The 14,338-nt window shown below is 36.0% G+C and overlaps 1 protein-coding gene across 1 annotated transcript in view; it reads right to left on the bottom strand.

Moving 5' to 3' along the window:
• Nucleotides 1-932: 932 nt before the first annotated feature.
• LOC103090583 (metabotropic glutamate receptor 8-like) overlaps nt 933-14,338 on the bottom strand; it is a 298,490-nt gene continuing 285,084 nt past the window's right edge. The window contains exons 6-7 of the mRNA XM_007460210.1: nt 7,872-8,173; nt 933-1,513 (exon numbers count right to left, since the gene is read on the bottom strand). Coding sequence (XP_007460272.1) covers nt 7,877-8,173 — 297 coding nt within the window. The 3' untranslated portion in view covers nt 933-1,513; nt 7,872-7,876. The remainder of the gene's footprint in view (nt 1,514-7,871; nt 8,174-14,338) is intronic.

Raw genomic sequence — 14,338 nt, 5'->3', positions numbered from 1 at the left:
AAGCTATGCTGCTTCAACTCTGTTAAATAAAGTGACTGTCAATATCTGGGTTGAAGCTACAGAGCACAGATAGCTCTTTGTATCTATAAGGGATGCAGTGAGCTGTCCAAGCTAACTCAGCGGAGAGAACATTTACTAACAAAATGATTGTAGAGAACCATTGACTTGATGGATGTCTGGGACTGTGTAGAATGGAGGCGCCGAGGACGAAAATGGGAGCAGATTTGAAAGCCTTTAACAGGCTCCTCTTACCCATCCTAGTGTGGTTTATTAGCATGACACAGGCTCCCTGTTTTCTCTCTCTTTAATGATACTGTTCTATGAACCAATGAATGTTTTCATTTGGAAAATAAGAAAGCTCTGACATGTTATCTGGACTGTGGTTTCTTTAGTGATGCCAAGGGAATACATATGCTAATTCTGTGCTTTGAGGAATGTATTGGGTAAGGCCCATTACTTCACTGATTTTAGTGCATACTAGGCCCAGGTAAGAAAAAATATTACACACCTTGGAATATTTCTTTTTACAAATGTTTGACTTAGAAAATGGAGAATTTCAGTGACACTTGGATATACTTTTAGATGGTGATTTTCAGATTACATTCTCCCAAGTTTAACTCATCATTTGTTAATTATGATACCTGAAGCAATTGACCTCAAGCTACTGCTTGATTCTTCATAAAAGAAGCAATTACTATGAAAAACTACCACATAAATCTTGAAATATTCACAAAAATCTTACACAAATAATATTTTCATATAGAAATGAAAGACCGTGTTCTTCACATACACGCAAACGTACAAAAAGACATTCCTCGAGGAAATAGTAGTTTCTTGGCACAGCAGGGCTTTTACAGCAGCAGTTAAATAACAGCAGCGTGCCAACTGGAAAGAGTTTTCCCTGGCTTTAAAACTGGAACGAAACAACTCTCAACATTTGCAAAACATTCCTTTATTATTAGAAATAAATTATTTGTATAAAAAATTGCATGCGTCAACCATTGCATTTATTTTTAGCACAACCCAGGGCTTCAATCTGGTCAGCCATTACAAGAAACAGACTCATTGTCTTATACAAGTTGAACAATGTGGGACAGGAACGGGAGTTCTCACAATCACAGAAAAATACTTACAAGAATAACATCAGACATGGTTTATTTCAACAGCATTTTTTTTTTCACAAGCTAACATTAGTTTTCCTTTTGTGATTTTTTTTTTTTTAACTGCTCGTGAGTAAGCAATACTTTAGCTTGACACTCATTGGTTGTATTATATAAAATGGGTTTCTTCACTCCCTGTTATTGATATTTTTGGCTTGTGGCTACTTTTTGTTCCTTACAAGATTGACTATTGATTTGACTGATTGTAGTCTACAGAGATCTCCAGGAGTGAGTGTTGGTGGTGTCACGTTCATTGTTTAAGATCGCATACCACATTTCTTCATATTGTATCATTTCCCCGTTTCAGATTGAATGGTTGCTGTAGCTGATATATGTCGTCTTGGTAGAGGAAGCTGTTAAGACAAATTAAGACAAATTATAGTACAGAATAATCAATTAGTTTGTTAAAATGATTTTAAAATTCAAATATTGCAATGACTTTTTATGATATGTGGTCTTTACAACCTGTTACTTATTATTTTAAACAGTGTAGTAGGATTTCAACAATTGTAGAAATAAAAATGCAGCAGAATTTTTAATCTGTAAAACCACTAGTCTCACTCATAGTGTAGACATTTGGCAGAAAACTAAAAATGTGAATGCCCTGGTCTTTAATATATTTAGGTAAAATTCAATTTAAATGTGCATTTTGACTAACAGAGATTTACAATATAAAAAATGAAAGAACAGATGAAATTCTCTATCCTGCAAAATGAAAAAAGAATTTTTTCTTACAACCCACGTTAAAGACCTCAATTCTTTGAGTCTGATTTGATGACCAAGAAAGGGTTAGTCATTATAATTAGTCATGCTTTGAGAATGAATATATCTTCCATTTAAAAATAGTACTTTTAGACTCTAGAAGTGAACACAGTACAGTATCAATGTGTATTGCCAACACATATTTATGGTCTGGTTTCATCCAAAGGGTACAAATGGAGATGTTTAAAAAATAAATAAAGACTCAAAGAAGGAAATGAATATTTAATTGTTCTAGTACCATCTTATCATGAACTAAACCCATTATTGTAAGATTATTAGAAAAGTATGAACAAGAAAATATTCTAAGTCTAAATATTCTAATTCTAAATATTTCTAAGTCTAAACTTAGAAAATACTCTAAGTTTAAGTATATTCATACTTAAATTTCCAGAAATACAAATCTAAATCCAAATAATTACTTTGCATTTTTGAAAGATGTGATGGAATAAATCTCTGTTTTAAAATTCAAAAGTGATATCTTATTTTTTTCAGTGGAACTCTGGAATGAAAAATCATAAGAAGAAAGAAGAAAAAGTGCAAAACGTATGTATTTCACTATATAAATCCAATTCAGGGTGAAACAGATTTTTAGAGAATAATTTACTTTTGAACATTGAATAAGGAAATTGTAGTTTCTTCTCTGAAATAATTGGCAGTCAGACTCATTCCATTGTAGTGTACATGAATACTGGTAATTGACCAGACAAGTTCTTACCAGAGACCAGGATCAGACAAAGTCCACAGTCACTAAAATTAATACAGGTAGCCCAGGAAGTGCCAGCTGTAGAGGTTTTTGATGTTTTTTTATTTCATTGAATATTATGAGCTTATGCCAAAAACAGGTGGGACATATCTGCTTATCTTTCTATGTTGCTCACATTAGGTTATTATTGAGGGACAGTGGAAAGGAAGTAGATCTTAGACTTTTTTTTTTTAATAGATCTTTATTGGAGTACAATTGCTTCACACTACTGTGTTAGTTTCTTATACACCAATAGACTTGGTTTTAAATTGCATTCTCTTCTCTACAAAATGAGTGAAAAAAAGTCACTGAACCAGGTTATGGGGCCTCAGCTTCATCACTGGTCCACAATCCACAACATTGTGTTTTTGTGAGGGTGGAGGCACAGTAGATTTGTGGGGAATGGCTGTTGTCTTAGAGAGCCCATATGGAATGCTACTTTTCTATTTATGCTTCTAAAAGGTAGGGTGTCTGTTACCTTTGGTTTCGTGTGAAGTGAAACACAGTGATTTTTATGGTCTTGATTTTTTATTTCTAATTTATATAATGCTCTCATATGCCTCTAAATATATTCTAAGAAAATGAAATCTGTGCTTCAACTATGCTTTTGAAAAACTTTCATATGATCTTTGTAGACAAGATGGAGAAAAATTATGAGTTAGAAAAATGACCCTTTAAAAGATTGCTCAACTTCCTGCCCTATTCAGTATATTTAACAGTAACTAAAAATTTGAGAAAGATCTATCAAATTTGCAGATAGCCAGAAAGAAAAATTATGGTTGTAATAGAGGAACAAGAGCCTAAAGACCTTAACGAAGATGATATTCAGATGTTAATCTTCAAGAATCATTCCAACTTCAAGACTCTAAAGCTCTTTAGAAATTATTTCATTGTTTGAACTCTTAGAAGTAACCTCCAGGGAAAAAGATGTAGAATTCTATTGAGAACTAAGTCTATAATTTACAAAAATAAAGTAATCTTAATTTTTCTGATTAGAAAAAGGATGTAAAGCTTTGGAAACATAATTTAGTCAGCATTGAAATGATGTGAATGGCAGATATCTTGCAAGAATCTTCCTTTTTTTCTTCCAAGAAGAAAGAAAGATGGATGCTAAAATAATAGAATTTTTGAATTTTAAGTCTTTTATCTTTTCTATTAATCACAGACTAATCTAGATTTTGTGGGTTAGGTTCCAGACCACTGCAATACAGTGAATATCACAATAAAGCAAGTCACATGACATTTTTTTGTTTCTCAGTGCATATAAAAGTTATGTCTACACTATCCAGTAGTCTAAGTGTGTGATAGCATTATGCCTAAAAACACAATGTACATACCTAAATTAGACAAAAATACTTTATTGCTAAAAAATGCTAACCATCATCTGACAATGCAGGGTTGCCAGAAATGCTCACTTTTGAAAAAAATGCAGTATCTGGGAAATGCAAGAGTGCAGCACAGTAGAACGAGGTATGTCTGCATATTTTCATGGCAGCAGTGATACTTTTACCTTTATCCCAGAAGTGTTACAGAACAAAAGGGATCAGAGATGTACATATAAGCTAATGTAATACTTCTGCTGATGAATATGCTTATGTGAAAATCAGGCTTGAGTACAGCAACAATGAATTTCCTGTGCACACCACACTGTGTTCATAAGCTAGAGAAAGGAGATCTACCTCCAGAAGCAGCTGTTTTCATGAATTATGCATGAATAGAGCTTAAGGAATACCGTGTTACAGCATTCGTTAATTGGGTACCACTGATAAAATTCATATATACCAACTTTGTTTCTAACTCTCTTTCCACACTTGTATGAAACAACGCTTGACCTTTTTATGTGTGAAATGTAGTATTCTGCAAATTCAGTCATTAACGTGGAGTCATTTGGTCTCCCTTCTAGCTTCACATTGCTTTTATTTATTCTGTGTACCATTAGAAGCTTTCCTTAAATATGTCATCAGAATTTCTGGCATTAACAAGTCATCTTTAAGATGAAATTTCTAAGAATGATGGACTTGTAGAACTCCATAGCTATGAAAGAAAAACATTGCATGCATATCATAAATACAGTTAATTGGTCAGAAAAAAAATCCTGAGTGTAGCATAGTAGCCATAATTATCAAAATCCTTCACATATTAAAAAAAGGGAGGGACTTCCCTGGTGGTCCAGTGGTTAAGACTTCGCCTTCCAATGCACGGAGTGTGGGTTCGATCTCTGGTCGGGGAGCTAAGATCCCACATGCCTCGGGGCCAAAAAACCAAAACATAAAACAGAAGCAATATTGTAACAAATTCGATAAAGACTTTTAAAAAAATGGTCCACATCAAAAAAAAATCTTTATAAAAGGGGATGCGAAAAAAATAGTTTTTGAATTTTGTCTTCTTTTTTGTTACTCAGAGACCAATCTATATCTTCATGGGAGCAATGATACATTTACCTTTATGTAGTGATTTATAGTTTACAAAACACTGTCCTATACGTCATTGTCAAGTCATTGTGGTAATGGTGATTTATCAAAAGTCTGGTAGCAGAAAGTATGAGGATGCGGCAACATGGATACTGTTCCAGTGGATTAACTAGTCCTGGTTTGATTGAGAATAGACTCCACCGGTTTTGAAAGGAGGTATTTTAAATCTGAGGAGGCAAGGTACTAGTTACAGAGAGTTGAATGGCAAAAGCTTTCCAATATTCAATTATACTTCTAAAGACATAAGATGCACTTTTAGAAGAAAAATATTGCATTTAAGCTCTTCAAGTTTTTGGTAGTTTTAGAGAGTTTGTGATTTTGGAAGACTTTTTACTTTTTCCATTCAAACCACTGGTGCATTTGGTAAAGGGAACAAGCACACAAGGGGGTACATTGTAGCTAGTCCTTAAGTGAACAAAGGTTAACAACTGTTACCAGGAGTGGGATTGCAGAAGGATGTGTGAGGATTTCCTACTCTGTCTCTCCTGAATGTGTAAACTGTAATCACTTTATCTGAGCCTAATTTATTCAACCCAAACCACTCCTGTAAAAGAGGAATACTACAGTAAAATCCCCAAAGTACAATTTAACCTTCCTTGAGGTCATAATTGACTTTATCTTGATTCACCTTCTTAACTTTCTTTTACCTTCCAAAGGTGAGCATTCAACTCCTCCAAAATATTATAGGCTTAGCAGCCATACAGCCTTCACATTTGTAATCTTTCATTCGTATTTTCAGAGAAAAGAGGGAAACGTACACATGCTATGAAATTTCCATTTCAACAGCAACAGAAAATAATAAAAGGAAAACAAAATGTATGAGACTTATTTCTATAGCATGGGATTAGTCTTTATCCATACAGCACATTTTCCCTTCGTGGAACTAACTTATTTTTTAAAGCGGTGGAAAAAGTTTATTAATTTTTTTCCTTACCACATTTCAGAGGTGAGTCCAGGATAACTGGTATTTATTTCAGTGTACATTTGGTTGTTTCCATGTGCAACCATATTATATAAGGTTTTCTGGATTGCTGCTAAAAACCAAGTACAACTATAGACTCTGGTGAGTCATACTGAGAAGTGCCAGTGTTCAAAGTGTATCACTGGCCAAAAGTAGTTTATTGGCATCCTACGTTAGGTTTTAACTTCCTGCACTGATGATTTCAAGGCAGAAGAAACAAATAAAATTCTGCCCTGAAATCACAAGCATTCTACACTGATGCCTTTGAGAGTAGTTACAGCACAACCTTTGCTAGGAGCCCAGATAGCCCCACTATTAGTCAATTGCTTATCTATAATCAGAGATGATTATAACCATTTGATACCAAAACCCATCCTTATTGTGCCTCCTCTTGCACTTCCTCAAGATTTCATGTTTGCAGAAGACTGAATATGTGGGGAATGTCTGTGAAATTCTTAAAAGGCTTCTTTCTCTACAAGTAACTGAATTTGATATTTACGAGCTGAAGGTCATCTTCCTAGAGGACCTGGCCAGTCATTCCAAGAAGTCTGATAGTCATTGAAGCCAATAAGTTTAATTAATCAATACTTATCTTCTAAGGATAGTTCTGCATGTGGGGCATTAGAGTAGACAGTGTTCACCTGGAACTCTTGATGCAAGGGAAGGTTTGTGAATCTAGTGAAGACTATAAGTTGTTGTAATAATTAAATCAGATAAAGTCATCTCAATCTTTTCTGTATTTCATGTCAAAAGTACAGAGAAAAGGAGATACAGCCTCCTGGCAGAATCCGAGAGGAAGAGGGCATTTTTGCATAGGGTTTTATCCTTAATTATTAAATGCCTGTGTTATATTCCCAAAAGACAGGAAGCCACTCTAATACAAGGACCTTAGCTTTTTTTTTTTTTTCTTTTTGAACCATCTACAGAATCTCGTAATGTATAGGTTAGACACACACACACACACACACACACACACACACACACATACACATATATATAATTTTTTTTCACTGTATTCAGCTTTCTGGTATTTTGCAATGCATACCTTCAATCTATTTGCTACTCTTCCATAGAATCCAAGATGGGCTTGAACAGCTCAGTTAAACTCTACTGGCTTAGTTTGGTACCAGTATGTTGTTATGTGCTTCTTCAGGGATGATTATAGAGAAGATAATAGGTGAGGAAAGGAAAAGTGGAGTGGTGGCTGTAGAAGGGGTCCTATTTTCAGGGTCTTGAGGCTTTCAGAGAAGAGCTCTAATTACCTTAATATATCCAAGAAGGGAAATCAAGGGAAACCAAAGAAGGGGACCACTTTGGGAAAACAAATATAGACTGTGACTTAACCTAACATGTTAGCTAACTAGTTTTCTCATTTCCCTAAATATCTGAATAACGTATCATTTATTTGTATAAGATCTTTGGTAGCATGTTTCGTAAATACTAGTTAACTATTAATTCTGTGAAGAGCGACCAGTATTGAACTGACAAAGATTGGAGAGTAGTTCCTAAGAGCTAAAGGATAATTTTATAAATGGAGCATAGTTCCAAGCTTCAAGCTCTGTAATGCCTCAAAAGAGAGACTTGAGCGTCACACTTTGTAAAAGAGATTTCGTGTTTATGGTCATGCTCTGGAGAGGAGCCACTTGCCTTGAAATCGTTTGGTTCTAACCAAATGGTTCTAACTGCTGTGATGGTCTCATGGTGTGCGAGTACCACCAGGCCCCTGGAACCACGTAGCACAGTCCCCAAGACCAGTAGAAGAATGTTCAACGTACATCTATCAGGAAGTGTTCCCGCTCTTGACCATCGGAAAGTCTACGGATGACTTACTGTTGGTTTCAAGACTCTCACAGAGTTCGCTTTTCACCTCGCCGTTTGGTCTGTCATTTCCTTTTTGGATCAGTTTGCTTTGCATGGTGGCAGCTGTCACCACAGCTTTGAAGCTCCTCTTGCGTTTTTGAACATTCTGCTCTGGATGAAAAATTATAATATAAACCTTGGGCATGTAGAGCATGCCCAGAGACACCGAAGCACTTAAACTCATGGAGACAGTAAGTGTTGTTGTCTGGATGTACATCTGAAGAAGGGAAAAAAACATAGAATCAATGTTGGTAAGCCTGACCTAAGATAAAGCAAATAATATAACCGCTTTCTGAAATTATTCCAGCTTCTCTGCTAACGGTGCATTAGAAGGTACTTATTAAAACTGCCCTTAATTATAGTCAAACGTTCCTTTATCCCCACCTGCAAATGTGGGTAAAGTTGTACTGTTTATGAAGCCCAATTTTTTAAAACAAACAAAAACAAACAAGTAAGCTGATGGAGCTTAGTTTCCTCTTTAGATTATAATTAAGCATATATAAGGAAGGGAGCAAAATCAATCTAGCAAAAGACTAACATTTTATGTCACACAAACCTTATTCAGGGAGGTATCACAAGGTCAAATGTTATTTTTTCAACAGTAAACCTAACCTAGAAGGTAAATTATATATAGTGGAAATAGAGTGGGAGTGAAATAGTCCAGATCATCACTATTGCACACCATTGCTTGAATAATGCGAGCGTTTGCATCTTCACATAATTACTTAATTCCAGCTTCCAAACTGGATAAATCACAAGCATGCCATAAGGGCTTGATATTTTTTAATAGCCCTCCTAAAGGATAATTCCAGAGGGTTTCTAGATGATTGCATCAGATCAAAATAAATGTGGGTGTTTTTAGAAAATACGTATAAGACTTCCTCCTTCCAAGACTGAAATATGCCCTTTGGGGATGGGTCCTGACATCTGCATTTTGAAAAATTCTCCGCCTGTGCTCATTCCTTATCCTTATTTCACTGAAATTGACTGCTCTGGTACTTACAAAGAGAAGTCCCTCTGGAAGATTTTTCTTCCTGCAATCTAGAGGTTAATGAACTGAAAAAGTCAAAGCTCAAATCACTGCTTTAGCTTTTTTCATTATGTTATGAAAACAAACATGACAGTATTTTAATCTTTTTTTCTTCCCCAGTGTTATTGGGGTATAATCAAAAAATAGAAATTGTATATATTTAAGGTTTTATCAAAACTTGATGTTTTGATATATATTATGAAATGATCATCTCAATCAAGTTAATTAACATATCCATCACATAGTAACCATTTTATTTCTTTCATTCTTTTCTTTTCTTTTCTTTTTTTGTGGTGAGAATGCTTAAGATCTCCTCTCTTCACAAATTTCAAGTAAACAATACATTATTGTTAACTGTAGTCACATATTCATCTTGCATAACTGGAAGTTTGTACCTTTTGACCAATATCTCCCCAGTTCCCCTTTCCCCTGACCCTGGTAACCACTATTCTGCTCTCTGCTTCTATGAGTCTGACTATTTTAGATTCCACATATAAGTAAGATCATGCAGTATTTGTCTTTCTGTATCTGACTAATTTCACTTAGTATAATGTCCTCCAGGTTCATCCATGTTGTCACAAATGGCAGGATTTCCTTCTTTTTTTTAAAGAGTCAATAATATTCCATTGTATGAATATTTCACCTCTTTAAAAATAAAACCTTTGATCTGTTTACATTTTTCATGTCCTCAGCTGAAAATAAAATTTCTCCCAAATAACTTGGAATACTGAGGTTACAAGGTAGCCATGTTTTAAGATGATAAAGAGATCCCTTTATCATCTCCATGATTTTTTTTTTTTTTCTGGCTTCTTTTGCTCAGCATAGTGGGGTTTTTTTGTTGTTTTTTAACATCTTTATTGGAGTATAATTGCTTTACAATGGTGTGTTAGTTTCTGCTTTACAACAAAATGAATCAGTTATATATATACATATGTTCCCATATCTCTTCCCTCTTGCATCTCCCTCCCTCCCACCCTCCCTATCCTACCCCTCCAGGCGATCACAAGGCACCGAGCTGATATCCCTGTGCTATGCGGCTGCTTCCCACTAGCTATCTACCTTATGTTTGGTAGTGTATATATGTCCATGCCACTCTCGCACTTTGTCACAGCTTACCCTTCCCCCTCCCCATATCCTCAAGTCCATTCTCTAGTAGGTCTGTGTCTTTATTCCTGTCTTACCCCTAGGTTCTTCATGACATTTTCTTTTTTCTTAAATTCCATATATATGTGTTAGCATACGGTATTTGTCTCTCTCCTTCTGACTTACTTCACTCTGTATGACAGACTCTGGGTCTATCCACCTCATTACAAATAGCTGAATTTCGTTGCTTTTTATGGCTGAGTAATATTCCATTGTATATATGTGCCACATCTTCTTTATCCATTCATCCGATGATGGACACTTAGGTTGTTTCCATCTCCCGGCTATTGTAAATAGAGCTGCAGTGAACATTTTGGTACATGGCTCTTTTGGAATTATGGTTTTCTCAGGGTATATGCCCAGTAGTGGGATTGCTGGGTCATATGGTAGTTCTATTTGTAGTTTTTTAAGGAACCTCCATACTGTTCTCCACAGTGGCTGTATCAATTTACATTCCCACCAACAGTGCAAGAGGGTTCCCTTTTCTCCACACCCTCTCCAGCATTTATTGTTTCTACATTAATGTCTGTTCATTCTAATGATACCTCTGAAAATGTAAAGTTGTCAGATTGCATCCAGCAATCCCCAAATTAATTGTGTCCTCTTTAATAAAGACTCGAAATATATTTACCTTCAAGAGTAAATACCTGAGTCAGCCTTACGGCTTCCTTTTCCTAGGGGAGACTGTTTCTCTTAACAGATGACAAAGCCTTGAGGTGAGAAACTGTCTGAAACATGAAGAGAACTTCAGGCACTAGTAAAAAGACTGTCCTTGTCTGAAAAATCATATCCTGTGGATTACTGAGTTTACTGTTCAATTTATCTACCACTAAGGCTGTCCTTTGCTTAAGACCCTATCGTGAGTATGGGAACACCCTTCAACAAGGTGATATTTAGGATCGATTTGTTTCAAAGTTCACCTCCTCCAGGAAGTCCTCCGTGATAAATCCTGATTATAATGTCCTTATTTTACTTCTAAGCACTAGTGCATTAAAAAATAAATACAATGGAGCACTTGCTAATGTGTAACTATGTGATTATAACAATTTATATGAACTTTGTAATAATTCATAAAAAATGCACAACCAGGGTATAAACTTCCCTAGCATCTATAATCTACATTTCTTCTTATATACCTCTAAGAAATCACACAATAATTACTCAGATACCACTCATTATTTTTAAGTAGACAAAGATCTTCAAAAAACCCTTAATTTACACAAATCATACAGAATATGCTTTCCATAATTTTCCACTCTGTCAAATGGACATCAGGGTTGATGACATTTTAAGTAAGAAACACAAAGAGATGAGGTATGAATCCAGATTCTAGGTTGGGCTTATGCATACCATCCTCAGTAGAGACGTGATTCAAATACATCCCTCGGCAAAGTGATAAATTACTACATGTCATGACCTCTCAGGCTACCTGCCAACGAGTGAAAACTCATGTTAAATTTGAGAGAACTAATCTACTACAATTAAGAAGGTCCTGATAAAATGTGAATATGTGCCTTTAAACCACACGAACCTCCCTAAGCTTTGCCACCTAGTTTTAAGCAACTTATTATTACGAATACTCATAAGCTTCTTATGCGATAGTTAATCCTCTTTGAATTCCTACTTATTCTCCAGCTAGCATTGCTGCAGAAAGGCTATGCAGAAAATGGGCTGCAGAGAAAGGATGTAATGATAAGGAAGGGATAGAGCCAAATGCAAACCACACATAAATATTCCAAAGCCACTCAAATAGGGAACCATCAGTTTTGTCCCAGTCAGACCCAGCCAAGTCACTTTAACTTAAAAAACAAACAAAAACCAAACAAGGGCTTCCCTGGTGGCGTAGTGGTTGAGAGTCTGCCTGCCGATGCAGGGGACACGGGTTCGTGCCCTGGTCCGGGAAGATCCCACATGCCGCGGAGCGGCTGGGCCCGTGAGCCATGGCCGCTGAGCCTGCGTCCGGAGCCTGTGCTCCGCAACGGGAGAGGCCATAGCAGTGAGAGGCTCGTGTACTGCAAAAAAAAAAAAAAAAAAACCCTCCAGAGGTATAGCCATGAAATGATGGGAACATCCACATTGATTAGTTGGATTCTTTTTATATGTCTTAACCTGTTGGTCTTGCTAAAACATATAATACTAGTCCACATAACTCATAAATACCTTTCTAGTTTGAAAATCTTATAAATTTTATCTACTACCATAGATGTAAGTGATAATTTTCTCCCCTTATTCAGAATAATTTCTGTAATATATAGTAAACTTGATTTTGTTAAATATTAAGCATGAAGAAGATTCTGGAATGCTAGTTTCCACATTACATATATTACTGTAGTCTATCCTTTTAGCAAAGCCAACTCAAAAGAAGATGTAATAAACATAGACATTAGGATTAAACAGTACTATGCTTAGTGTTCCAAGCCCTCCATTAGACACTATGATTGCAAATTACAGCATAATGCTGATTTTATGTGCTCTCTTACAACAGCTTCTGAAAAATTTTAATGTGGGTTTAATATATAAAAAGCATCTATACAAAAATCATACCCTGAAATCTAAAACCTTACAGTGGCCAAGGCTTTGTTACAGGACTTCAGACTGTGAGTAGACTGAGTTTTTGAACTTCCTCTTTGAATATTTAATGAAATAAAAATGCCATATATATTATAACCTCAATGAAAACAGAAAAAAATAAGCAAAGAAATGAAATGCCACCTACTGTCCTTCTAGAGAAGTTAATTTCTTAGCATCATGGATTATAGGATTTTCAGTATCTCCCATATTTAAGAAGGAATGGAAAGATTATATTAAAAGGTTGAAAATGAGCACTTGTTTCCAAAAAACTCATGGATTTTTTTATACCTGTTGAATATTCTAATTACTTGAACCATGTAAGGAAGAAACATGTTCAAGCAGACCTGAGCTTGAATTCCAGCACCGCCACTTAAAATTCTTTTTAAAGGTAAAGAAGTTTACAGAGAAACTCTGGAGTTGCCTTGTGGATGGTTAAAGCCCCTAGTCGACCCACCAGGTGACAATCTGAACTCTAATAAAACTTCCCTGGCAATTGAACAGTTGTGAGATCTTATTTTCCTCTCTGACCTTTAATTTATTACCTATGAAATGGGGGAAAAATAATACTTTTCTCATAGAAGGGTTATAGGTAGAGTGACATAATCTTTATAAAATGTCTCAAAGGTGCAAAACAGTAGTAGCTCAACAAAGATTATTTTTCCTACAACTTTGAATCTAAAAGGCTGCCAACAAAGCATCCTTCCAGGTATATAGAATAAAAGAGGGGCCTATGAGCCAGTTATCCAAAGTTGACAGTTTAGTGAAGAGCTGACAGCCCTGCTCTCACTATATGATGTCAAGGAAAATGCTTTTGTAATCTTACTTCAAAGTAGGCAGAATAAGATTTTGCCCAAAAGTCAACTCCTATTTGCTGATAGGGAATAGAATAGTGCACTGGTTCTCTGTATCAAAGTTACAGTTCACCAGAATGCTGTAACTATATTAGGAGGAAACTATATTAACTCCCTATAACCAACATAAATCCACTGAGAGATGCTGACAGTGGTACTGGATATATTAATGTAACCTTCTTTTTTCCATCCTTCTTTTATGCCCCACCCTCTGCCCCTTGTCGCTCCAAAATATTAGTACCTAGAGGAAGAGGACTGTCTTTTCTATTATGTCCATTGATAGCCTGTCACTTCCTCTGCCTCCACAGCCCATGGACATTTTGAGGCTAAAGCAGTCACATGCAGTGAAGCAGACTTAAATGATCTCTGGCTAAAGGCAGGGAGGAGATGGCACAATGGAGCATATTAACATGACATCTTTTCTGGGACCTATCACAGCTTCCTCCTCATTCTCTGCAGGAGTCATTTGTGCACATCCAGGGTCTACTGAACGTAGGTCCTGGCCTGGAGTCACTAAAGACTCTAGGAAGGGTAAGGAGGGAGGAGATTATATTACTCCAGGAGAAAGGTCAGTCTTTTACTTTCAACCAGCTGCCTGCACACAGAACTCCGCAGATATCCAAGCTGGTGAGTTTTCAACCTCTATGTAACCAATGTAACCTGTTAAGAAACCTAACACCCCAGACGGATTTGTGCCATGTGATAAGAAACAGATTATTTATTCCTGTCTGCCTTGCCCTGGATGGTTTCATCTCACTTTTTTTTTTTTTTTTTTTTTTTTTTTTTT

This window comes from Lipotes vexillifer, unplaced genomic scaffold (assembly GCF_000442215.2).
Source record: "Lipotes vexillifer unplaced genomic scaffold, Lipotes_vexillifer_v1.1 scaffold246, whole genome shotgun sequence".
Lineage (NCBI taxonomy): Eukaryota > Metazoa > Chordata > Mammalia > Artiodactyla > Lipotidae > Lipotes > Lipotes vexillifer.
The sequence above is the reverse complement of the archived record's forward strand: the minus strand, read 5'-3'. Positions and strand labels throughout refer to the sequence as shown.